Source organism: Siniperca chuatsi, linkage group LG10, assembly GCF_020085105.1.
Source record: "Siniperca chuatsi isolate FFG_IHB_CAS linkage group LG10, ASM2008510v1, whole genome shotgun sequence".
NCBI lineage: Eukaryota > Metazoa > Chordata > Actinopteri > Centrarchiformes > Sinipercidae > Siniperca > Siniperca chuatsi.
Genome location: NC_058051.1, coordinates 349,382 through 377,355, shown reverse-complemented (window position 1 = coordinate 377,355; position 27,974 = coordinate 349,382). Strand labels below are relative to the sequence as shown.

The 27,974-nt window shown below is 41.5% G+C and overlaps 3 protein-coding genes across 3 annotated transcripts in view; all 3 read left to right on the top strand.

Annotated features, from left to right (window-relative positions):
* Positions 1 to 27,974, top strand: part of LOC122883707 — a 57,332-nt gene that overhangs the window by 14,316 nt on the left and 15,042 nt on the right. The window contains 3 exon segments of the mRNA XM_044212768.1: positions 7,467 to 7,486; positions 11,978 to 12,106; positions 12,108 to 19,906. Of these exon segments, the coding sequence (XP_044068703.1) occupies positions 7,467 to 7,486; positions 11,978 to 12,106; positions 12,108 to 19,899 (7,941 nt within the window). The 3' untranslated portion in view covers positions 19,900 to 19,906.
* LOC122883710 lies at positions 86 to 3,776 on the top strand. The gene is made up of 2 exons (XM_044212773.1): positions 86 to 1,272; positions 1,524 to 3,776. Exon 1 carries the CDS (start codon positions 156 to 158, stop codon positions 1,263 to 1,265), a length of 1,110 nt encoding a protein of 369 aa, XP_044068708.1. The 5' UTR covers positions 86 to 155; the 3' UTR covers positions 1,266 to 1,272; positions 1,524 to 3,776.
* Positions 6,381 to 27,974, top strand: part of LOC122882495 — a 36,047-nt gene continuing 14,453 nt past the window's right edge. Inside the window, exons 1-5 of the mRNA XM_044209958.1 lie at positions 6,381 to 6,786; positions 7,155 to 7,316; positions 23,165 to 23,300; positions 25,319 to 25,376; positions 25,752 to 25,912. The gene's annotated coding sequence lies outside the window, so the exon portion shown is untranslated. The remainder of the gene's footprint in view (positions 6,787 to 7,154; positions 7,317 to 23,164; positions 23,301 to 25,318; positions 25,377 to 25,751; positions 25,913 to 27,974) is intronic.

Below are 27,974 nucleotides of genomic sequence, written 5' to 3'. Positions count from 1 at the left end.
ATGTAAGAACTGGCTTAAAGAGTGACAGAACAGCAGAAAAACTAAGAGCTGGACAGAACAACAGGTACATCGCATACATGCCAAATTCTAAACATAAAGTTGCAGGAGAGGCAGGTAAACACTCACAGGCACATGCTGAAAAGATCAGGAACCCCATGACTGCAGGAACCGTTCTTGATATCAGAGTCCTGTCAGAAACCACTGGCACTAAGGTTGTCATCCTAACAGAGGACAGCCATGGCAGACTTACCAAAATGCAGGAGTTGAGCCCAGGCACTGAACCCGCCAGTCAAACTGTGACACTGATCTACAGACCAAAGAGTGCCCAATACCCAGACGGCCATTATGATGTGTGCATCAATAACCAGCCAGTGAGCATAGTCAACAAGGGCAAGAGCTGCCTGTTTCATGCTTTGGCAAGAGGCATGAAACCAGAGGCCAGTGAGGAAGCAATCGCTTTGGAAGCGGACCGCCTCCGATCTGTGGAGGCCGACACTCTCCTCAGACACCCAGGCCAATGGGAGTCTTTCGTCAAGCGCAAAGAGTGGACTGAAGCAATCAGAGGAGGGGACTGGTACATGGCAGAGGGAGCTGTACCAAAGAAAATCATAAAAGAAACCAAAACAAGACTTAAGAAAGAGGTTGGAACAAGTGAATATTACAAAGACTGGAAAAAATATGCAAAAAACAATCCAGGAATTGGACAGTTCATCAATGCAGATCACCAGCCACCGGTTCATAGTATATTGGAAGCTAGAAAATTGAACCAGAACAGCAAATTAGCAGAAGCCATGCTTGAAGTGGCAACAAACTCATCACCTCTAGTTAAAAAACTGATTCCTGGTGTGCACAAAAGTCATGGCCGTGAACTTCCAACTGTTTATGTGCCTACAGAAATACATCGTGAGTTTCCCAGTACCAAATCAAAAGCCTTCAGAACATGCTTAGCTACCGCCATAAGCTCAGATGATGTTGTGGGCACCTTCAAACTGACGATCCTTGGTGCAAATGTGAGATTCAAGTTGAATAGCAAAAAGAACTTCAAAAACTTTCAGAACAGCACAAAGAGTAAAACCAGGCTTGCCATTTTTGAAAAGAGTTTTCAGCAACACAGTACAAAGATGGTACAGACATGGTTCAACCTGCTTCAAGGCAATGGAGTCATGACAAAGACCGATCTTACCACCATTACTACATGGATCAACAACAAGGGCTACAATAATCAAAACGACCCATACTGGAACCAAGTCTCCAACCTCCTATAATGAAAAGGTAACATCACATTTAATATGATACTAAAATAAAGCACATATACAGCATGCATATGAGTGTTTATGGTATTAGAATAGTTAATAAAGGGACGGGAGCTACATGAAGTAGAGCCACATGTTCATAGTGCCGTACCTGCCGGCTATGGCAGGAGGCCCAAACTGATGAGGGAACAATTGGCTCCGCCACTGGAGTAAGTAGAACGTGATTGACCCAGAAGTGCAAGAAACACTATATTGTGTTCTTTTTTACAGTGAACCGACACCTGAGAATATGACTGGTGAACAAGTACCATGAAAACTACAGAGATCTTCCACCTCCCTGATGATCACCAAGAGACCTCTCTGGCTATTCAGTTTTATTTATATGGCGCCAATTCATAACAGAAGTTATCTCATTGCACTTTTCCTACAGAGCAGGTCTAGACTGTTCTCTTTATAATATTATTTACAGAGACCCAACAAATATGTATAATGAGGATTGTTTTTCCTTTTGGTTTAATTCAAAATAACATAATTTTACTATCCAAGGGGCTCATTACAGAAACAATCCTAACTGCTTGTCCTATCTCATTTCAAAAGTGAAAGATAGGAAAATCCAAATTTGCCATTACAGAAGGAAGTCCAAAGTTTATTCTACTTTACACCCCTCTGAACTCCATAATGCAGTAAAACATTGACTTGCAGATGATTTACCAACAACATAACTATTAATGTGGCTATTTTACACCTGTGCAGTTTTGCCATCCGCCATCTTGGTCTGTAATGGGAAAAGTCCTAAATGCTGTCTAAAATTAGACACGGTAGAATTTCAGAGTTAGGATGTTTCTTTAATGAGGACCCTTTGGTTTTTCACTGTTTAAAAGAGGCTTACATCCCCAGTACAAACCTTGTTAGTTTTCCTAGCAAAGACTGTGAAGCAAAGCAACCATTACAGCACGTTCCCTCAGGTCATGTGACGATTTTAGACATGTAATCATTTTCAGACACTGCCTACCATAACAATTTGGACAACATCAAAAAGGAGTAAACTTCAAATGTCAATGTTGGATTATATATGATATGAATCTCCACTCATACTAGCAAAGGAGGGCATATTGTAGGCCTATTTCTAGTGCAATGTTTCCATTACTCAATCAGGCTTAAAGCATAGCATATCCTTGTGTGCTTTGATTATCAATTTAAAATTAATTTGATGCACTGCTTTTTAAATCCATACATTTGTTTCTCACGTGTTTTTCTCTCTTCCATTAATTAGATTGTTTTTTAATAAGAGATTTCTCCTTCAGATACAGGACTGTACTGGGTATGGTATCCTCAGCATCCATAATGTTAGACCTAAAGAAATACTTTTACTGTCACTTCATTTTGCAGATGCTCTTATCCAGAACAGTTTCTAAAGCAGTGAAGAGAATACTTGTGTACAGTTTTGGTGAATATATTTATTTTCCGATGCCTCTTTCTGTGCTTGCCATTTCTTCCTAAATATATTTTCCAAATTGAATTCCAAACTGTTATCTGGTGAAGGATGGAAGACATATCCATCAATGAAACCATAACGCCTTGTGGTAGCCTCAAAAGCTAGAAAAATATAATCAAGCATAAGTATCCGTCAATGGAGCAAGCTAGCAACTAGCTAACATTTGCCAACTTTCAACTTATAAAGTCTGTAATTCTTTTATACAAGCTACTGAAACTGAGTGGCAGTTTTTCAAACACACCCTCGTGTATTTCAGCTCTATGTCGTACCAGTCTAATTTCCTTTTCTATTGGTGTGAGCACAAAGTAACTGCTGGGGTGATTCTGCAAGAGCTTGACCCTGGAGGAGCTCCAGAGAGGCAGAAACTGCTTGCTGGACATCACAGAAGGCTCAGAGAAACAGTGAGAAACTGTATGTAACTGAGGATAATGCTGGGAAATAATGTAACTATAGAAAGGGATGTAATGTAGGGAAATCATGTCATTATAGGAAGTGATGTAATGTAGGGAAATCATTTTGGGAAATATTACAGGATAAAGCTTGAGATGTGCCTCAGACATGGATGAGTAGTTGCTGAGCTGCTGATTGGATGAAGAGAATAGAGGCGGGGCTTGGAGAGGGGGAAGCAGACCTGATCAAATCCCTGCCACAGTTTGGATGACAGGAATGTTCTTAACAAAGCTCTTTGCACTTGGTGAATTCTTCTTCCACCATAAAGTAATCTTGCTACCTTCAGATCCACCAGGTTGCATCCAGTTCACATTTTCCTAAATTCTGTTTATCACTGCGCCCCTGCTCTGTGTCTGCAGCATCTCATGCATTATCTTAAAAATGGTGTCAAATGTTTCATTCAGGGATTCAATGTAACTGCAAGTGCTACAGCTAAATTAAAACTGATGTTCTGGGTAACAATGAACTTGCAATATATTCTGTGTGTTACTTTGCACAATGCTCTCTCATTATGGCCTGAATAGCATGCAACCGTATGTCTGAAATACTTCTGTCTTAATAAAGTGAGCTGAGAGCTACAGTGTCTCCTTGGTTGTATTGTTCCACTGGGTGGTGCAGGTTACTCTGGGGGCTGAACTGTATTCACTGTAGTAAATATCCATAATACAGTTCAGCTGCATCATTTTGGGTTAAGACTTGATTAAAAATTGATTGTAGATTAATACTAAGAGTATGGATAAGATAAAGATAAAATCCTAACCATATGTGACCCTACAGCTGGTTAGTGGCTTCGCCCTGACTATAGCAGGATGAGAAAATCACAGTTCAAATCCCTTCACTATAAGCCTGTTTTACCAATGTGATTTTGTGACAATTATTTTTATGGCGCATACTTACTTCATCAGTGAGCATATTTGTTTCACTTTTCTTGCTAATGTCTGAGTGCACAGTGAAAACGTACAGCCTGTGTTGTTTTCTTTATAAATATTGTAACGATAATAGTCCAGAATTATGTGAAAATGCAGTTTTTAGTCAAATAACCTTGAACCACATTACCTAAGCCCTCCAAAAACCCAAGGAAATCCTTGGATTTGTATGTTGTAATTTTGTCATTGTCTTGTATAGGATACCGTTGAGTGTATAAGTGTTTGTTTTTCAGGCATACTCTGTGTACATTGCTCCTTGTTTGTTACCAATGCCTCTTGCTAACCCCAGGTCGAAAACAAGCTCACTCACTCATAAATACTAAAAGATCATTTAAATGTCAAATGATCAAAGACAAAAAAAATGGCATGGGTAAAAATAAGTGATGTCATGTGTTTAATTCATTTTGGTTTCAGGAGACACCTTGACTAGTGGGCGCTGGATGGAGAGCATTGAGCCATTGTCTGGCTTTGCTAAGCCTTTGGTACGTTACAACATATCCAACCATGAGTGCCAGGAGGAGGTGGCGTGTACATTGGAGTTCATTCAAAGGTAAGGGTTGAACTCTCACAACATCAGAACCTGCCTTTTACATATGTACAGGGTTCATACAAAGTCTTTAAAAGTTTGAAAAATGCTTCATGTTAACTGTCGTGGTTTCAAGGAATATGCTTGAACTCAAAAACTCATATACATAATCTGGTTTTCATACACACAATGTAAATATTGACACCATTAAGAATATATGGTGGGAGGAAAACTTCCAATCGTGATTATATGCTTCATAAAGGTGACAAAGTCAGCATTAAATGTTGTGTGTTTCTGACCTTTTCAGGCGCTTCATAGGCATGACAAAAAGAGAGACAAAAAAGAGGAAAAGTGACATCTAAAACCACAGTGTTGGTGACCTTTCTTCACCTCAGTAGCTGGAGACCAGGCCTTTATTTGGGGTTGTTTTTGGAGACATGGCTTTATTTCTACATGTATCATATGAGCTGTTGTTGGTTACTGTCACGGACTAACAGGCAGAGGACAGCGAGATGGATGGGAATGTCTTTATTAAGATGACAGCCAGAAGTGGAGAGTGTGGAGATAGGTAGAGTGGGTCTGGGGAAGCCACAGGAGACCGGAGAGGACTGGCGAAACACTGGAATAGTCTGGTGCATGGAGTCCTAAACACAAACGAGGTCGGACACTGAGTGTGGAGAGTGGAGTGGTTTTATCCTGGGTGTGATTGGGGCTGATTGAGGGCAGGAGTGTAATTAGGAGCAGGTGTGGGTGATTACGGGCTGGTGAGGACATGACAGGCTGTGACAGTTACAAGTAAATCCAACCCACTCATTGTTTTTTTAACCTGACTTATTTGAGACCATTATTTGAATATTGACTTTTATATGGGAATATACAGTATGTTAATTTTTAAAAGATCCTTTATGCACTTGAAGGACTTTTTAAGACCATTTTGAATAGTTGTGAATGTAAGTTATATTCTATATAAACTATGACCTGTTTTTTCACACAAACCAGATATTGCAAATTATTTTTTTAATATAGGCTATGTTAAGTGAAATAATAGCTGAAGTGACTTATATACATTATACAACACCAATGGCAAACCTTATGCAGTTAAAGTAGTTGATTTAAATTACTTGTAATTAACTGTTAACTGTTAAATCAACTAAATATACTAGATATACAGTATTTAATGTATTTCCTCCAAATACAGCAAATTCATAAAATTGGGTAATTTACTTTAGAAATTACAGCATTATACTGGCAAATGTGCATCTGGTAAATTACCGTATTATTAAAAAGTACAGTATATTCCTGTATTCTGTAATCACAGTAAATAACTAGTTGGATTACAGTGAGGTCACCGCAAAAATTACAGTGACTGGCTGGTAACCCTAACACCAGTGTAATGCGATTTCCTACAGTGCATAATTGGTTACTGTGTACTGTAACCAAAAATACTGTACTTAGAAATTACTGTGTTATATTTTACAGTTAAAACACTAGCACTGTAAACAAAAATACAGTATGTAGTAATTATTGTGTTTTATTTTAGAGTTAACATGATTGTTAATGTAAACAAAAACTGTGAAAAATACTGTGATTTCTTTTACAGTAAGTTATATGTCAATTGCTATCAGTTAATTACTGTAAATCTCAGGCTACATTTTTTACAGTGCAAACTTGCACTGAAAGCAGCTAGCTGCCTTACCCTCCTGCCTTACCTGTCACACGCCAGCTCCACATATGGCCAGCCAATTCTCCGCCTTCCACCTGTGGCTGCTCATTTGTTACTGCTGTTGGCTGATAGCTCTGAGCCATTCGGCATCTGACACGAGAAGCAGAGAGGACGGGAGGGGGCGGCCCAGGAAGAGATGTGATTGGGCCAGCCTAGTGTCATTATAAAAAATTAAACAATAGGCAGCTGCCCCTACTTTATGGGCCGGTCTTTGGCAATCAAAAAAATATATATATTGCCAACAACTGGCTTCCAAGGTGTGTTGGCCCACCGGGAAAAGACCGGTATGCCAGATTACCAGTCCACTACTAGTGGAGTCCCCATAATATAAATGAGCCGGTCTCTGTTTTTCCAGACAGACTTGGACGAGACACCAGCAAGCTGCTTACGTGACGGACATTCACAGGAACAAGGTGAGAGAGTCCGATGTCGTTTTTTTACACATTTGAAAAGCTTTCATAACAGATGAATGTTCAGTGATGACAGAGCGACGAATGAAATAGTTTCAAATGAATGTGTGGTTGTTGAACTGTCTTATGCACATTTACATGTTTTCTAATAATGAAAAACGTTACTAAATTTGGTTGGCTGTAAATTACAGCAAGAATCATTTTATGGTATTGCATTGTAGAAGAATATATTGTATTTTACTGTAATTTAACGGGAACTGTTTGACAACTTTTGCTCACAGACTTTTACCATTTTTAAAATATATTTTTTACAGCAGGTTGTAGTCAACCTTTTATTAATTCAACTGTCTGAGCCATTTTTTCTCTTTTAGTTTTCTCTTCAGGCTTTTCTGCGCTAAAGGGGAGCTGAGAAGGAGAGAAGCCGTTTTGTTTCCTTGTGTGCTTCGAGTCTGCCTTCACTGTAAAAACAACAACCAAAGTCAAAACTGAAGTTGTGCCAACAAACCAAGCCCTTCTCTCTGCTTCAACTAAAGGTTTGTTAACTTGTCGTCAGTTGTGGAATGCAGGAAAACCAGTTTTCAGGTCTCTCTTTGCTGCCAGCTACTGGTTTAACGAGAGGAGGAGGAGTGAAGGGGGAGAGGAGGAATGGAGGAAGTAGAGGATGAGATAGAAGAAGAGAGGAGGAAGAGGAGAGGAGGAATGAGCATTGCGACTCAAGTCAGTGAGCTCTTCTCATTTATCTATTTTGTGCCTCCTCGTCTTCTCCATCCTCCTGCCTGTGACCCGGAAATCGATCTCAAAGCGTCATCTTATAGGACGTCTCAATTCCTTAAATGTATCTAGAGGAGAGAGGAGGATTGCCAGAGGAGATGAGGATGCACAGGTGTATCCTTTATGGAAGTATTTTCTGCAACTGTGATGTATAAAAGAGGCGTGGCAATATACATGGCGGGAACAGGACTTTAGTCCTCTAGAAGACTGTTAGTTATTTAAGATGATCAAATGTGCGATCAAACTTTCTTCCCTTCAGGTACGAGTAAGGATAAGGGTACAGCCGCATAACAGTACCAGGCCAATCATGACTACTGGGAATAGTATCTGCACTAACATTGCGCCCCATGGACCAAACTAATCTTGTAACAGGCCTGCAGAAGAATTTGCTGCGCCTTCAGAAGGTCTAAATGCATCCCTAATAATTTCAAGGGCTGCGATGACGCTAGTGATGTTGTCTTAGTTATCGGGGACAAAGGTGTGGCCTCCACTTTTGGTTGGCCATTGGTTGGCCATTTCATGTTTCATTAAAGTAAGACAATGGCTACGTTTGGTTTTGGGTTTTTGTCCTGTTATTTCCTGTTTTATTTTGAAGTGTTCTCTTCTCCTCGTGTGTCTTGTTGTTTTACTTCCTGTCTTTGTTTGCTTTCCCATCCAGTTTTGATTGTTTGCCCCACCCTAATTAGTTGCACCTGTGTCTCGTTGTCTCCCCTACCTGAGTGTATTTAGTCTGTGTTCTTCCTTTGTTCTATGTCAGATCGTGATTGTGCCATTGTCCCTTTGTCAAGCGTCCCGGCATTTGTTTCCTGTGAGTTCTGTTGGAATTATTCTTTATCTCCCTTGGACCCTGTCTGGATTCCGGATTTTGAACTTTCCGGATTTGTTTAGCCTTGTTGAAGAACTCCTTCCCATGAGCCTCAGCCCCAGGTTTCCAGCCATCAACCCCAACCCGCCTTCCACTCTGCACCTCAGTCTGCCAGCCTCCAGCCTCCTAGCCACCAGCCTGCTAATTTTCTGCCTGCGCCTCAGCCTGTTCCAGGCCTGGAGCCACCTTCTGGAAAGCTGTCCAGGAGGAAGCGTGGCTGCCGCCGACATCATGCCTCTCCGCCGCCCAGCTGCTCGCCTTCGCTGCAGGCATTCGGTCAGACCTCTAGAGGCCTTCCATCTTCGTCACCAGCCTTGGGATATAGATTAATTTGGCTACCCATCCACAACATTTCGGCATTATTTGGCTTCACACCATCATAGCTTCATTATTGGTTTTGTTTAGTCTCAACATCCATATTGCACATGCCTGACAGTCTGCACTCATAAATTTAGGTCTGATTTTCATAATGTTTCTCCATGTTGCTGGCTGTGGGACATGTACTGAATACGGTCTTTTTCTTTCCGAGCAATGTGTAGGGCGTGTGTTATTTGTTGGTACCATATGTTATCTCTAGTCCACTCATCATCGATACCCAATACAGCACTATGCTTACACCAAATGCTTTCCACCTCTGTTCCCTACCGTTTACATCACTACATTACTGTGTGTTGTCTCTTTCTGTTTCTGTTTGTGTCATGGATTTGGATAGTCTCTTGGGTGCTGTGTGTGAGTCTGTGTCTTCAATACTGGTCAGGTGACTTTCTTCTGGTGTAGTTGTCTGAGTAGCTCTATAGGAAGAGTGCAATGAGATAACTTCTGTTATGAATTGGCGCTCTATACATTGAATTGAGTACTGAGGGGTGTTCAAATTGCTACTCTCCTCGGGATTAGCTGTATGTTCAAGCATCGGGAATATTGGAACAACCACGATGACACGAACTAGGAACAATACAGCTAAAGTTCCCTTTAGACCACAACCGGCCCTCCTAAAAAGGTGCCACGGGTGTTCTGTGACCCCCATCCTCCTCTACAAACAACTCAGTTTCTGTTAGAGTAGTTTATTGTGCTAATGGAGTCTGATGGTGGCAATCTGCCTAAGCTAATAGTTCATTCAAATCTTGAATACAAACCGTTCAAACTCACAAACGCGACTCAGAGTTCCTATTTGTGAACTTGTGATGGCAAATCCATCTACCCCGATTTGTGAAGAAGCAGCTGTCTGACGTCACAACAATGGCAGCACAATGGAAGTGCACATTTTAAATGGTAAACCATCAATTAAAAGGCAACCTAAAGTATATTTGCTTGTGTTTAATTAAAATAATACATACTATCATATTATGAAACCTGTTCTGATGATGACGTTGACTCAGACTGAAGGACTGGTGGAACCAGGCGAGTGGAAGGAGCCCAAATGAAAACTACCTTCCAAGTCCTCCTGAGCACGCCTATGGCGGTAAAGGTCAGCGTAGTGACAGGACGGATTCACCTAAACCACTGTACCAGAGCATCGTACTCAGTGGATAGTGAAGGTCGTACTCCCGAAAGGGGGTGCCAGGTAGGCATCATAGCCTCAAACACTGCTCCTTGGGTAGGTAGGGGAGTGTCCATCTAGACACTCTTTCCATCGGGCACTCTGTTATTATTTAGCTTTTTGGTTTTCGGACTTACTCTGGAGTAGGCATTTCAGGGCTCCGGCTGCTGAAGTTTAGCCTTTCAAGTCGCCCCGAGCCCAGCATGCTCCAGAAGATAATCATAAGACGTAGTAATTCAGAGTGTAGTAGGAAGACAACTGAGTAGCTCAAATTTGAGTAGAGAGGCACGAGTGTACTCACCAGGCAAACTTGGCACTTAAAACTGAAGAAATTCATCTTAGATTAGGAAAGAATTGCTGTGGTCATATCAACCAAATAACAATATAAGAGAAGCAAAGGAGAAGGCAAATTAATAGTCTTCGTTTCCTATACCCATTTGGGGATGAAACATAAGAAACCACCCAACACTGGTGAAAAGCGGACTAAATACAGCCAACAGAAACATTACTGACCTTGCGCATAACATACAGACATTTTCCAGACTCAGAGAACATTTTGACCTAGTTCTTGTTAGAGGTGTAAAAAAAAAAAAACTACTGCTCACACACTGAACGATTTGAGTTTAAACGGTTTGTATTCTGTTTTTGTGATGCAGATCGAATGAATAGATTATACTGAACAATCCTGTACTGACACACACATATACTGAACACATTACACATAGTGAGGATGGAAAAAGGGTAACAACTACATAGGTTTAAGTACAGTGGAGAAGGCGCAGTTGATCATTACAGGCATGAAGGACATCAAGGGCTTTATTTTCTACTGGACAACTGGCTACTAGACTCAGAGGCACGTGCACAGAGCATTTGAAATAGTGTAAGTACATGTAGGCAGGTAGACAGGCAGGTAGGCCATCCAACCATTTCATTTAGTCCTGCGACAGTCACAGATACCGGATTTATTTCAATTTTTCCCAGAGCATTTGATTTATTGATTGCTGTCGGGATGTAAAAAGAATTTCAACAAATAACAAAAACGCTTTTGAAATACATTACCTGCCCCAGCTTTAGATCCAACTGATGACTGTTCTCTGACCAGAGCCCTGTAGTGGTCAACTTTCCAACAAACCAGTTTCAGGCCCCCCAAAGCAGTCAGCCTAGGGGAAACACTGTATATATTCTTCAATGTACTTAAAGCAATGACCACTTATAGTGACTTATATCAAGCTTGTAATGTATTTTATCTGCCTATACCTCAGGAATGTCATTGCTTTACTTAAAGCATCCAATGACCACCACTCACATTATAATGCATTCTAACGGTGATTATAATGCATTATAAATTATTATAATGTACTACAAATATGAGATGTATAATACACTATGATCCTTGCCAAAAAAAATGTCAGTGAGTGACCAGCAGTTATAAAGTATTAAGATACTTGACCGTAGCGATGAGAAGTCATTATAAAATGCTTTATAAGGTGTTATGATTATTGTTATAAAGCGTTAAGAACATTTGAGTGCTTATAACTATTATACATTGTTACAAGCACAGTATAATGCACTATATGTATGTTTATAATGCATTATAGACATGGGCTTCATCAAAAGTGTTACTAAATTGTTAAATAATTCAAAGGCTACTCTGCTTTTCACCTAGAATCAAAGCAGCAGGACTTCCTGTTATGAGTTGGTTGTTATATCATGAAGTCATTCAAAATTATATTTTTTTATCTTTTAGGAAACCAAAGGTTACACATGAAAATCACCATTTAACTGCTGACTAAATCAGAAGAATCAGAAATGGGGAACGCACCATCAGAATGTAACATGGGCGACCGCCTGAGATGCTGCAAGTGCAATAAAGTCCTGCCTCCATGCAAATCCTTCGATGAATTATACCAAAGTACTATTCATGGGCGGTACGTACATGTGTTCAATGGAGGTGAATACTACAGACCAGTTGGCTACGATAATATGTACGAGTGTAATTATTGCTTTAATAAGCCAGTCAGGGATCAAGAGGAGCGGCAGAGGAGAGAAGAGGAGAAGAGAAGAGAAGAGGAGCGACAGAGGAGAGAGGAGGAGAAGAGAAGAGAAGAGGAGAGACAGAGGAGAGAAGAGGAGAAGAGAAGAGAGAGGAGCGACGGAGGAGAGAGAGGAGAAGAGAAGAGAAGAGGAGAAGAGGAGAAGAGAAGAAGAGAGACAGAGGAGAGAAGATGAGAGACAGAGGAGAGAGGAGGAGAGGAGAAGAGAAGAGGAGCGACAGAGGAGAGAAGAGGAGAAGAGAAGAGAAGAAGAGCGACAGATGAAAGAACAGCAAAGAGCAAGAGAGGCTGAAGAGAAGAAGAGACAAGAAGAACTGAATCAAAGACTTCAAGAATCCCACCAACGAGCCAACGAGCAGCAGGAGAAACAACTGAGCAGCGACATTTCAGAAGAATATGAGTCCAAGCGAGACGTTCTAATATGGCATCTGGATGAGTTTGAGGCTAACTATGAATCAGGCAGTGATGAGCTTCTAGAAATCCTCTCTTTGAAATGCAGTTTCCCAGTTCCAAATCTCAGTCTCACTCAGCTGACAGCTGATCAGCTGGAGAAGATCATGTCAGTCCTGGACAAACTTCTGTTTGATGAATGGATTAGTGCTCCCCCATCCCTCAGCACTCTGCAGCACACTCAGGTGTTCATCACAGAGCTGTGTGCCTTGTCTCTGGAGATATCCGAGGGAGTTTCCCTACAAAGCATCTCCAGTCGTGTGCAGTCCCTGGTGGAGTCCATCAGCCAATCAGCATGTGATGTTTTTGAGAGTTTCCTGCTGACTCAAGCCCTGTATGTGAACCTGATGCACTTTTTCACTGACTACGACAGCTCTGATACTGATGCAGTCGTCATAGCCAAACAATGGGCTGAACACGAGCTTTCTACTGAGCAGCTCTTTCTTATAGAATTCCTGAGCACCCTCACATCATCACTGCAGAATGCAGTTGAAAGAGCCTCTGTGTTCATTTTAAAGATGGAAATGCAGTGCTTGAAGCTTCTCTTATCCACACTCACACAACTAAATGGCAAAGAAACCCATTCAGAATCCACTAAAATGCTCCTCAGACTTGTGCAAACAAACCATTGGACCCCAACGGAGGCGATGACTCTGCTCAAAGCACTGTCACAGAAATATGCAGAGGATGTTTCAATAACTGAAGTCCTTACGTTGGTACAAGTGTACGACATATCGCCTGAGTGGACGGATGAGTCCGGACGATCTCTCATCCATGCTCTTGACTTTGCTGGCCCTGAGAGATTTTATCAGGATTTCCAAAAGACTGTCAGAAGGGAAGATGAGAGCAGTCTAGTTGCAGCTCTAGCAGAATTAAAAATGTTATGGAATTTGGATGATTCTGTGATTGATATGATAAAAAACATTACCAGTGGCGTCCGGCAATATTCAGAAAATGCACCAAAAGATGCACCATTTATGAAAGATTCCTTTAAATGTGTAACCTTGAATGCAGATGACATACAGAACTCTCTGGCTCAGCTCTGCAAAGCAGTTTTTGACACAAAAGGCTGGTGGCCCACAGGGAGTCAGATGCTGCGGTGGTGTGCATTGGTGCTGACTGAGAAGAGTGGAGCGCTACAACTGGTTGGTGTGGAAGAAGACTCATGTGTCACAGCCATGTTTGCAGCCGCACAAGTCTGCATGGGAAACAAACTGGACATTGTGCTGAGCTCTGATGTTCACTCAGAGGAGCGAACTAAGGAGTGGTCTGACTTCTACACACACCTTGGAATTTCTGTCAACACAAACTTGAAGAAAACCAATGCATCATACAGGGATGTCTATGAAGCGGACATTGTGTACGGTACCATCAATGACTTTGTCTCTGATTACTTTCAGTACGGCATAGAGGTGATGGAAACAGGGAACCCTCAGCTTAGTCGTGGATTTATCATTGAAGAACAAAGTCTCAGTTCTTCCCATAATCTGCAACTTTCAAGGCTCAAGGACAATGATTCCCTGGTGTTTGCTGCAGAGGTCCTGCAAAGCCTCATGGGCAAACTTCACAGTGAAGATATGGAACTGAGAAACAGGTTTATTAAGGCTCTTTTTCAGGTACTCCACACCAACCTAAACAAAGACACAAAGGCTGACAATAAAATCATCACCATCTCAAAGAAAATTACTGGAAAGGGATTGGCTTCTGATGAGGTCTTTGTTCTGACCTTTCTTGAGAATCTCCTGAGAGTGGTTACTGAAGAACCAGAAAGTGAGAATAACGGGACATCTCCAGCAGGCAAATGGTGTTTGGAGATATTATTTGCCTGTGTGGAGCATTTCCAAGCCTCAAAAGCACAAACCAAGGAACTCTTGCAGATGGTTTCAAATCTTGGAGCACAAAGCCTTTGGTCACCCGTAGAGATCTTAAACCTCCTTGGAGCATTGACTGACCACCATCATGATGAAGACTGTATTTCCATCATGAAGATTTTACATTTAATGGCAACATATCAAGTGTCTTCCAAGTGGACAGATGAGAAAAACCAATCTCTCCTTAAGCTCTTAGATTCATCTAGAACTGACAAACTGATCCAGCATTTAGAAAAGAGCCTTAGAGACGAGAAAATAAAAAGCATTGACACTCTTTTTGACGAAATACGGCAGATGAAAGACATTGATGAACAAACACTGAGTAAATCATACAGTATAGTAACTCATGTAACAAACCTGATCGAAACCGGGGAAATTGAAAACCACACAGATGTACAGCGAGCTAGGAATCTGAGTCACAGCACGGACACAGAAGACCTTCAGGAGTTCCTGGCAGTCTTATGCAATGCTGCGCACCTGCACAACTTTGAAGGGAAGTGGTGGCCCAGAGCCACTCAGATGATCAGCTGGTGCCTCTTGGCCTTGTCTGACACTGGGAAGCTCCTGGAGATGGGCACTGGAGAAGGGAAGTCTTGTGTCATAGCAATGTTTGCAGTGCTGCGTGCGCTTCGGGGTGAAAAAGTAGATGTGGTGTCCAGCTCTTCTGTGTTATGTCAAAGAGATGCAGAAGAATGGACCAACTTCTACAAGTACTTTGGTGTGACAGCTGACACAAACACAAATAAAACCGAAGATGAAGATCGAAAAAAATGCTACCAGAAGGATGTGGTCTATGGAACTATCGAAGCCTTTGCTGCAGATCACCTTCGCCAGATATTTGAAATGAAGGATGTGAGGCCTGATCGCAGCTATCAGTGCATCATAATCGATGAAGTGGACTCACTGCTACTGGATCAGGGAGTGCAGCTGACCTACCTGTCCAGTCCCATGGTCTCCATGCAGCACCTGAACATTATTCTGGCCATGATCTGGGGCCACGTCAGCCAATATGGCTTCCTGTCTGCAGGACACCAGACATTTGTACAGGGTCCTCCTGCTTCATTCTTCAAGGCCATCTTTGACTCAATAGACACAGAGGAAACTGATATTAATGATCCAATGGACATTTTACGCATTGCTGAAGAATCCAACGCTGTCCCTAAAGGATTTACAGAGGATCTCTACAAAAGTAAAGGGGATGAACTTCTTAGGAAACTGAAAACTGTGAGTCAGGATGCTATGGTAGATTTTTTCCAAGAAATTGAGCACTATGTCCCCTATAGTTTTACTGTTTACACTTTAGACGACAAAGGGTTGCTCTGTCTGAGAAAGCGCAGCCTGTACAACAACCAGGACATTTCAGAGCTTACATTTCTTGTCTTGGAGGAAGGCTTGTGTTGTTCTCTCTATGACTCAGAAGAAATTCTCATCAAGCCCATTGCAGAAATGATCTCAGAGAAGATTCAGTACACCCCATGTACAAACAATGAAGACAAAATCAGCATTCCTGGATTCTTGAAGAATCTGGCGGAGAAGAAAGTGTCAGTGTGGGTTCAGAATGCCTTTCTGGCAATGCAGCTGACGCAAGGACAGGAATATGTTGTAGAAAACGAAAACGTCTGTCCAGTGGATTTCAGATCAACTGGTATTGTAGAACTGAATAAGAAATGGGGTGATGGTCTGCAGCAGTTTGTTGAGATTAAACACAAAATCAAACTGAGCACAATTTCAGTAGTGACAAACTACGTTTCTAACATTTCCTTTTTTGAAAAGTACCATGGGAAAATATATGGAACAACGGGGACACTTGGGAGCAAAACAGACATGCTGTTTTTGCAGGACCTATATCCAAATCTCTGTGCCTGCAAAATGCCAACATTCAACAGGAAGAAGTTATTTGAGGTCCAAGGTACTCTGAAGACCTCAGCTGAAGAGTGGAAATCTGAACTAAAACGTGTGGTTATGGCTCAGATTTCCCCAAATTCATACAGAGATGGAAGAGCAGCCCTGGTGATCTGTGAAACCATCAACAAAGCTAAAGAGATCTACGAAGAGCTGAAAGGCAGTATCCCAGGTGAAATCATTCTCTACTGCCGCAGCGACAGAGACAGTTTGAGCAAAATAGATAAGGAACTGCTTCCTGGTGATGTCATTGTTGCCACAAACCTTGCCGGGCGTGGCACAGACATAAAAGTGTCTAAACAGGTGAACAACAATGGAGGACTATTTGTGATCCTCTCCTTCCTTTCTGAGAACACAAGAGTGGAACTCCAGGCTTTTGGTCGAACCGCACGCAAAGGTAAACCTGGATCTGCTCAGGTAATCATGTCCACTGAACACCTGCAGCAGTCTTTCAGGACAGCGTCTTCTCTGGAGGAAGCTAAGAGCACAAGGGATAGACTGGCAGCAGAAAAGATAAATCACATGATGAACGATGTCACGGAGTTGAAACTGCGGGAGGACCTGTTTTCAGAGTATGTCAGAACTCTTGAAGATATTCATAAGATCACAGATGTAGATGACAAAAGAGCTGTTGTTGCCATCATGAATGAGTTCTGGGGGATATGGTTGCAAACTAAATCAGAAGAAATTGACCAGTTGAAGAGAAATGAATTGCAAAAGAGTTTGAAGGCTGATTTGTCATTGGCAAAAAGTCAGTCTCAAAGTCAGACTTCACCGTGTTCTAGCATTTATCACTACATCAAGTTTGGAAATATCGCGCTGAGTGAAAAACAATGGGACGTCAGCACCAGGCTATTTGAAAAAGCCATGAAACAAGATGAAAGTTGGGCAGCCATAGCTTTTTACACTCATGCGTACTGCACTATAAAGCAGCAAAATGCAGATTACCTCACTAAGGCCAGAGATGATCTAACAAAGGCACAGGAGTCTCTGAAGTATCTTAGTGAGGAATCCATGGTCTGTCTACAGTTTGTAAAGATGTCCTCTGCAGACTCAGCCAACAGTAACCCAACCAGCCTTGAAAAACAGTTAACAACCAAGTGCAGCATGTTGGGGTACTTTGACAAAAACATTAGTGAGGCCATCCAAAAGCTGGATGAAATAAAAGAAAGAAATAGGGATGCAATGGTAAAAAAATTACCAATCTTCTCCCTGGTGTCGAGTGCTGACGAAGAGCTCCAAGTGGAAGCCTACCACCTCTACAGTCAAGGATTGCAATATGTATTTTCTGTGGAAGAGGAGCCTCGTTTCCCATGGGAAGCTCTGCTGGTATTCTGTCTTGGAGTTTTACAGATTATTGGAGGAGCACTGCTCACTGCATTTACATTTGGTACATTGGCTCAAGTCGGCATGGGACTCATCACTGAAGGAATATCAGACTGCATCTCTGGCATAGAGTCCATGGTGACAGGAGAATTCAGCTGGAAAGCATGGGCTATAGAAAAAGCCATTTCTATAGGTGTATCTCTCATTGGGTTTGGGGTTGGAAAGCTGATTGCAAAGGGCATCAAAGCTTCTAAAATGTTAATTAAGGGATTTGGCAAACAACTGAAGTCTATGCCAAAGTTTCTCTCCAGACAGGCTAAAGATGGTTTAAGTGTTGTCACAAAGACAAATGTGAAGAATGCAGTAAAACACACTGCTAAAAAAATGGTAGAGGAAATCATTACCTATGGATTGGGGAAGGTAGAAGAGGAAATTCTGACACAAATACTAAACGGCATCAAAAATGAGCTGGAAAAGGGAATTGTTGACGATGTGAAATCCAACATAGGAAAAGAGCCCTTGGCTACGTTAGTAGACTCCATTATCCTCTCACACCTTGAGGATAAAAAGCAACTTCATGATCTCCTGGAGGATGAGAACAGAAAGAGTGAACTGCTGGCCATTTTCAGAAAGTTAAGCAACACTGCAGTACAGCCATTCTATGCAGACCTCAGCTGGCAGAACAAGATTAACTCGTCCATCTCCAAAGTGATTGACAAAGTTAAAGTCGAGGCCAAAGGAAAAGCACATGGAATTCTGACAGCCATCCAAACTGTTCACATGGCAACACTGGCAGGAGACGCCATCATTGCAGTGAACAGCCTCTCCGGCAGGTTTTTCTCAAACCTTCATGAACAGCTGAATGTATTTAAAAAAGAAAAAGGGTTTTCAGAGAAAGTGAAGGTAAATGAGCTGTCTGTTTCAGACACTGAGATGCTGAAGAAATTCAAGCAGGATTTAGCCGACACCATCAGTGCAACATTGGCTGACGTTTTGGTAGAAGTGTTCCACCAGAAGTTCTCCAGTCACTTTGTTTCTCGTCTTCAAGGCCAAGTAAATGGCGTCATTGGCCGTTATGTAAAAACTGGCTTAAAGAGTGACAGAACAGCAGAAAAACTAAGAGCTGGACAGAACAACAGGTACATCGCATACATGCCAGGAGACCAGAATTCTAAACATGAAGTTGAAGGTAAACACTCACAGTCACATGCTGAAAAGATCAGGAACCCCATGACTGCGGGAACTGTTCTTGATATCAGAGTCCTGTCAGAAACCACTGGCACTAAGGTTGTTGTCCTAACAGAGGACAGCCATGGCAGACTTACCAAAATGCAGGAGCTGAGCCCAGGCACTGAACCCACCAGTCAAACTGTGACACTAATCTATAGACCAAAGAGTGCCCAATACCCAGACGGCCATTATGATGTGTGCATCAATAACCAGCCAGTGAGCATAGTCAACAAGGGCAAGAGCTGCCTGTTTCATGCTTTGGCAAGAGGCATGAAACCAGAGGCCAGTGAAGAAGAGATTGCTTTGGAAGCAGCCCGCCTCCGATCTGTGGAGGCCGACACTCTCCTCAGACACCCAGGCCAATGGGAGTCTTTCGTCAAGCGCAAAGAGTGGACTGAAGCAATCAGAGGAGGGGACTGGTACATGGCAGAGGGAGCTGTACCAAAAAAAATCATAAAAGAAACCAAAACAAGACTTAAGAAAGAGGTTGGAACAAGTGAATATTACAAAGACTGGAAAAAATATGCAAAAAACAATCCAGGAATTGGACAGTTCATCAATGCGGATCACCAGCCACCGGTTCATAGTATATTGGAAGCTAGAAAATTGAACCAGAATAGCAGATTAGCAGAAGCCATGCTTGAAGTGGCAACAAACTCATCGCCTCTAGATAACAACCTGATTCCTAGTGTGGGCAAAAATCATGGCCTTGAACTTCCAACTGTTTATGTGCCTACAGAAACACATCGTGAGTTTCCCAGTACCAAATCAAAAGCCTTTAGAACATGCTTAGCTACCGCCATAAGCACAGATGATGTTGTGGGCACCTTCAAACTGACGATCCTTGGTGCAAATGTGAGATTCAAGTTGAATAGCACCAAGAACTTCAAAAACTTTCAGAACAGCACAAAGAGTAAAACCAGGCTTGCCATTTTTGAAAAGAGTTTTCAGCAACACAGTACAAAGATGGTACAGACATGGTTCAACCTGCTTCAAGGCAAGGGAGTCATGACAAATGCCGATCTTACCAACATTACTACATGGATCAACAACAAGGGCTACGATGATCAAAACGACCCATACAGGAACCAAGTCTCCAACCTCCTATAATGAAAAGGTAACATCACATTTAATATGATACTAAAATAAAGCACATATACAGCATGCATATGAGTGTTTATGGTATTAGAATAGTTAATAAAGGGACGGGAGCTACATGAAGTAGAGCCACATGTTCATAGTGCCGTACCTGCCGGCTATGGCAGGAGGCCCAAACTGATGAGGGAACAATTGGCTCCGCCACTGGAGTAAGTAGAACGTGATTGACCCAGAAGTGCAAGAAACACTATATTGTGTTCTTTTTTACAGTGAACCGACACCTGAGAATATGACTGGTGAACAAGTACCATGAAAACTACAGAGATCTTCCACCTCCCTGATGATCACCAAGAGACCTCTCTGGCTATTCAGTTTTATTTATATGGCGCCAATTCATAACAGAAGTTATCTCATTGCACTTTTCCTACAGAGCAGGTCTAGACTGTTCTCTTTATAATATTATTTACAGAGACCCAACAAATATGTATAATGAGGATTGTTTTTCCTTTTGGTTTAATTCAAAATAACATAATTTTACTATCCAAGGGGCTCATTACAGAAACAATCCTAACTGCTTGTCCTATCTCATTTCAAAAGTGAAAGATAGGAAAAATCCAAATTTGCCATTACAGAAGGAAGTCCAAAGTTTATTCTACTTTACACCCCTCTGAACTCCATAATGCAGTAAAACATTGACTTGCAGATGATTTACCAACAACATAACTATTAATGTGGCTATTTTACACCTGTGCAGTTTTGCCATCCGCCATCTTGGTCTGTAATGGGAAAAGTCCTAAATGCTGTCTAAAATTAGACACGGTAGAATTTCAGAGTTAGGATGTTTCTTTAATGAGGACCCTTTGGTTTTTCACTGTTTAAAAGAGGCTTACATCCCCAGTACAAACCTTGTTAGTTTTCCTAGCAAAGACTGTGAAGCAAAGCAACCATTACAGCACGTTCCCTCAGGTCATGTGACGATTTTAGACATGTAATCATTTTCAGACACTGCCTACCATAACAATTTGGACAACATCAAAAAGGAGTAAACTTCAAATGTCAATGTTGGATTATATATGATATGAATCTCCACTCATACTAGCAAAGGAGGGCATATTGTAGGCCTATTTCTAGTGCAATGTTTCCATTACTCAATCAGGCTTAAAGCATAGCATATCCTTGTGTGCTTTGATTATCAATTTAAAATTAATTTGATGCACTGCTTTTTAAATCCATACATTTGTTTCTCACGTGTTTTTCTCTCTTCCATTAATTAGATTGTTTTTTAATAAGAAATTTCTCCTTCAGATACAGGACTGTACTGGGTATGGTATCCTCAGCATCCATAATGTTAGACCTAAAGAAATACTTTTACTGTCACTTCATTTTGCAGATGCTCTTATCCAGAACAGTTTCTAAAGCAGTGAAGAGAATACTTGTGTACAGTTTTGGTGAATATATTTATTTTCCGATGCCTCTTTCTGTGCTTGCCATTTCTTCCTAAATATATTTTCCAAATTGAATTCCAAACTGTTATCTGGTGAAGGATGGAAGACATATCCATCAATGAAACCATAACGCCTTGTGGTAGCCTCAAAAGCTAGAAAAATATAATCAAGCATAAGTATCCGTCAATGGAGCAAGCTAGCAACTAGCTAACATTTGCCAACTTTCAACTTATAAAGTCTGTAATTCTTTTATACAAGCTACTGAAACTGAGTGGCAGTTTTTCAAACACACCCCTCGTGTATTTCAGCTCTATGTCGTACCAGTCTAATTTCCTTTTCTATTGGTGTGAGCACAAAGTAACTGCTGGGGTGATTCTGCAAGAGCTTGACCCTGGAGGAGCTCCAGAGAGGCAGAAACTGCTTGCTGGACATCACAGAAGGCTCAGAGAAACAGTGAGAAACTGTATGTAACTGAGGATAATGCTGGGAAATAATGTAACTATAGAAAGGGATGTAATGTAGGGAAATCATGTCATTATAGGAAGTGATGTAATGTAGGGAAATCATTTTGGGAAATATTACAGGATAAAGCTTGAGATGTGCCTCAGACATGGATGAGTAGTTGCTGAGCTGCTGATTGGATGAAGAGAATAGAGGCGGGGCTTGGAGAGGGGGAAGCAGACCTGATCAAATCCCTGCCACAGTTTGGATGACAGGAATGTTCTTAACAAAGCTCTTTGCACTTGGTGAATTCTTCTTCCACCATAAAGTAATCTTGCTACCTTCAGATCCACCAGGTTGCATCCAGTTCACATTTTCCTAAATTCTGTTCTGTTCTATCACTGCGCCCCTGCTCTGTGTCTGCAGCATCTCATGCATTATCTTAAAAATGGTGTCAAATGTTTCATTCAGGGATTCAATGTAACTGCAAGTGCTACAGCTAAATTAAAACTGATGTTCTGGGTAACAATGAACTTGCAATATATTCTGTGTGTTACTTTGCACAATGCTCTCTCATTATGGCCTGAATAGCATGCAACCGTATGTCTGAAATACTTCTGTCTTAATAAAGTGAGCTGAGAGCTACAGTGTCTCCTTGGTTGTATTGTTCCACTGGGTGGTGCAGGTTACTCTGGGGGCTGAACTGTATTCACTGTAGTAAATATCCATAATACAGTTCAGCTGCATCATTTTGGGTTAAGACTTGATTAAAAATTGATTGTAGATTAATACTAAGAGTATGGATAAGATAAAGATAAAATCCTAACCATATGTGACCCTACAGCTGGTTAGTGGCTTCGCCCTGACTATAGCAGGATGAGAAAATCACAGTTCAAATCCCTTCACTATAAGCCTGTTTTACCAATGTGATTTTAGACATACTTACTTCATCAGTGAGCATATTTGTTTCACTTTTCTTGCTAATGTCGGAGTGCACAGTGAAAACGTACAGCCTGTGTTTTTTTCTTTATAAATATTGTAACGATAATAGTCCAGAATTATGTGAAAATGCAGTTTTTAGTCAAATAACCTTGAACCACAGTACCTAAGCCCTCCAAAAACCCAAGGAAATCCTTGGATTTGTATGTTGTAATTTTGTCATTGTCTTGTATAGGATACCGTTGAGTGTATAAGTGTTTCTGTTTTTCAGGCATACTCTGTGTACATTGCTCCTTGTTTGTTACCAATGCCTCTTGCTAACCCCAGGTCGAAAACAAGCTTACTCACTCATAAATACTAAAAGATCATTTAAATGTCAAATGATCAAAGACAAAAAAAATGGCATGGGTAAAAATAAGTGATGTCATGTGTTTAATTCATTTTGGTTTCAGGAGACACCTTGACTAGTGGGCGCTGGATGGAGAGCATTGAGCCATTGTCTGGCTTTGCTAAGCCTTTGGTACGTTACAACATATCCAACCATGAGTGCCAGGAGGAGGTGGCGTGTACATTGGAGTTCATTCAAAGGTAAGGGTTGAACTCTCACAACATCAGAACCTGCCTTTTACATATGTACAGGGTTCATACAAAGTCTTTAAAAGTTTGGAAAATGCTTCATGTTAACTGTCGTGTTTTCAAGGAATATGCTTGAACTCAAAAACTCATATACATAATCTGGTTTTCATACACACAATGTAAATATTGACACCATTAAGAATATATGGTGGGAGGAAAACTTCCAATCGTGATTATATGCTTCATAAAGGTGACAAAGTCAGCATTAAATGTTGTGTGTTTCCTGACCTTTTTCAGGCGCTTCATAGGCATGACAAAAACGTCAAAAGGAAAAGTGACATCTAAAACCACAGTGTTGGTGACCTTTCTTCACCTCAGTGGCAGGAGACCAGGCCTTTATTTGGGGTTGTTTTTGGAGACATGGCTTTATTTCTACATGTATCATATGAGCTGTTGTTGGTTACTGTCACGGACTAACAGGCATAGGACACCGAGATGGATGGGAATGTCTTTATTAAGATGACAGCCAGAAGTGGAGAGTGTGGAGATAGGTAGAATGGGTCTGACGAAGTCACCGGGGGGGAAGCCACAGGAGACCGGAGAGACCACGGTGAACTGGAGAAACACTGGAATAGTCTGGTGCAGTGAGTCCTATACACAAACAAGGTTGGACACTGAGTGTGGAGAGTGGAGTGGTTTTATCCTGGGTGTGATTGGGGCTGATTGAGGGCAAGAGTGTAATTAGGAGCAGGTGTGGGTGATTACGGGCTGGTGAGGACATGACAGGCTGTGACAGTTACAAGTAAATCCAACCCACTCATTGTTTTTTTAACCTGACTTATTTGAGACCATTATTTGAATATTGACTTTTATATGGGAATATACAGTATGTTAATTTTTAAAAGATCCTTTATGCACTTGAAGGACTTTTTAAGACCATTTTGAATAGTTGTGAATGTAAGTTATATTTTATATAAACTATGACCTGTTTTTTCACACAAACCAGATATTGCAAATTATTTTTTTAATATAGGCTATGTTAAGTGAAATAATAGCTGAAGTGACTTATATACATTATACAACACCAATGGCAAACCTTATGCAGTTAAAGTAGTTGATTTAAATTTAATGTATTTCCTCCAAATACAGCAAATTCATAAAATTGGGTAATTTACTTTAGAAATTACAGCATTATACTGGCAAATGTGCATCTGGTAAATTACCGTATTATTAAAAAGTACAGTAGATTCCTGTATTCTGTAATCACAGTAAATAACTAGTTGGATTACAGTGAGGTCACCACAAAAATTACAGTGACTGGCTGGTAACCCTAACCCCAGTGTAATGTGATTTCCTACAGTGCATAATTGGTTACTGTGTACTGTAACCAAAAATACTGTACTTAGAAATTACTGTTATATTTTACAGTTAAAACACTAGCACTGTAAACAAAAATACAGTATGTAGTAATTATTGTGTTTTATTTTAGAGTTAACATGATTGTTAATGTAAACAAAAACTGTGAAAAATACTGTGATTTATTTTACGGTAAGTTACACGTCAGTTGCTGTCAGATAATTACTGTAAATCTCAGGCTACATTCTTTACAGTGCAAACTTGTGAAAGTGAAAGCAGCTAGCTGCCTTACCCTCCTGCCTTACCTGTCACACGCCAGCTCCACATATGGCCAGTCAATTCTCCGCCTTCCACCTGTGGCTGCTCATTTGTTACTGCTGTTGGCTGATAGCTCTGAGCCATTCGGCATCTGACACGAGAAGCAGAGAGGACGGCAGGGGGCGGCCCAGCAAGAGATGTGATTGGGCCAGCCTAGTGTCATTGTAAAAAATTAAACAATAGGCAGCTGCCCCTACTTTATGGGCCGGTCTTTGGCAATCAAAAAAATATATATATTGCCAACAACTGGCCCCCAAGGTGTGTTGGCCCACAGGGAAAAGACCGCCATGCCAGATTACCAGTCCACTACTAGTGGAGTCCTCATAATATAAATGAGCCGGTCTCTGTTTTTCCAGACAGACTTGGACGAGACACCAGCAAGCTGCTTACGTGACGGACATTCACAGGAACAAGGTGAGTGAGTCCGATGTCGTTTTTTTTTTTTTTTAAACATTTTAAAAGCTTTCATAACAGATGAATGTTCAGTGATGACAGAGCGACGAATGAAATAGTTTCAAATGAATGTGTGGTTGTTGAACTGTCTTATGCACATTTACATGTTTTCTAATAATGAAAAACGTTACTAAATTTGGTTGGCTGTAAATTACAGCAAGAATCATTTTATGGTATTGCATTGTAGAAGAATATATTGTATTTTACTGTAATTTAACGGGAACTGTTTGACAACTTTTGCTCACAGACTTTTACCATTTTTAAAATATATTTTTTACAGCAGGTTGTAGTCAACGTTTATTAATTCAACTGTCTGAGCCATTTTTTCTCTTTTAGTTTTCTCTTCAGGCTTTTCTGCGCTAAAGGGGAGCTGAGAAGGAGAGAAGCCGTTTTGAATGCATGTTTCCTTGAGTCAGCCTTCACTGTAAAAACAACAACCAAAGTCAAAACTGAAGTTGTGCCAACAAACCAAGCCCTTCTCTCTGCTTCAACTAAAGGTTTGTTAACTTGTCGTCAGTTGTGGAATGCAGGAAAACCAGTTTTCAGGTCTCTCTTTGCTGCCAGCTACTGGTTTAACGAGAGGAGGAGGAGTGAAGGGGGAGAGGAGGAATGGAGGAAGTAGAGGATGAGATAGAAGAAGAGAGGAGGAAGAGGAGAGGAGGAATGAGCATTGCGACTCGAGTCAGTGAGCTCTTCTCATTTATCTATTCTGTGCCTCCTCGTCTTCTCCATCCTCCTGCCTGTGACCCGGAAATCGATCTCAAAGCGCCATCTTATAGGACGTCTCAATTCCTAAAATGCATCTAGAAGAGAGAGTAGGATTGCCGGAGAAGGTCTGCATGAGGATACACAGGTGTATCCTTTATGGAAGTCTTTTCTACAAATGTGATGTATAAAAGAGGCGTGGCAATATACATGGCGGGAACAGGACTCTAGTCCTCTAGAAGACTGTAAGTTATTTAAGATGATCAAATGCACGATCAAACTTTCTTCCCTTCAGGTACGAGTAAGGATAAGGGTACAGCCGCATAACAGTACCAGGCCAATCATGACTACTAGGAATAGTATCTGCACTAACATCGCGCCCCATGGACCAAACTAATCTTGTAACAGGCCTGCAGAAGAATTTGCTGCGCCTTCAGAAGGTCTAAATGCATCCCTAATAATTTCAAGGGCTGCGATGACGCTAGTGATGTTGTCTTAGTTATCGTGGGACAAAGGTGTGGCCTCCACGTTTGGTTGGCCATTGGTTGGCCATTTCATGTTTCATTAAAGTAAGACAATGGCTACGTTTGGTTTTGGGTTTTTGTCCTGTTATTTCCTGTTTTATTTTGAAGTGTTCTCTTCTCCTCGTGTGTCTTGTTGTTTTACTTCCTGTCTTTGTTTGCTTTCCCCTCCAGTTTTGATTGTTTGCCCCACCCTAATTAGTTGCACCTGTGTCTCGTTGTCTCCCCTACCTGAGTGTATTTAGTCTGTGTTCTTCCTTTGTTCTGTGTCAGATCGTGATTGTGCCATTGTCCCTTTGTCAAGCGTCCCGGCATTTGTTTCCTGTGAGTTCTGTTGGAATTATTCTTTATCTCCCTTGGACCGTGTCTGGATTCTGGATTTTGAACTTTGCCTGCTCCCTGTCGGATTTGTTTAGCCTTGTTGGACTTATTCCCTGGTCTGACCGCTGCCGGCCTGTAACCCGTGTACGTTTTTCTTTACCAATAAAATGTATTGAACTGCACCTGCTCAGCCTCAGTGTCTGCATTTGGGACCAATCCCTGGTTTTGCCTGCTACCCTGCTTGACACGTATCATAACAGAACGATCCGACCAACAATGGACCCAGCAGACTTATGTACTGATGAACTGGCTGATTGATTTCGGACCTGGTGTGTTTAAAGGATTTTTGGAGGAAGGCTACCAGTGACAGTTGTGATTTTTGGTCGCAAAGAAGTCTCCTCAAAGCCTTGGCTGAAGAACTCCTTACCCGAGTGGGCCGTGGACTTCCTCAGCTCCCATGAGCCTCAGCCCCAGGTTTCCAGCCATCAACCCCAACCCGCCTTCCAGTCTGCACCTCAGTCTGCCAGCCTCCAGCCTGCTAGCCACCAGCCTGCTAATTTTCTGCCTGCGCCTCAGCCTGTTCCAGGCCTGGAGCCACCTTCTGGAAAGCTTTCCAGGAGGAAGCGTGGCTGCCGCCGACATCATGCCTCTCCGCCGCCCAGCTGCTCGCCTTCGCTGCAGGCATTCGGTCAGACCTCTAGAGGCCTTCCATCTTCGTCACCAGCCTTGGGATATAGATTAATTTGGCTACCCATCCACAACCTTTCGGCATTATTTGGCTTCACACCATCATAGCTTCATTATTGGTTTTGTTTAGTCTCAACATCCATATTGCACATACCTGACATTCTGCACTCTCTAAATTTAGATCTGATTTTCATAATGTTTCTCCATGTTGCTGGCTGTGGGACATGTACTGAATACGGTCTTTTTCTTTCCGAGCAATGTGTAGGGCGTGTGTTATTTGTTTGTACCATATGTTATCTCTTGTCCACTCATCATCGATACCCAA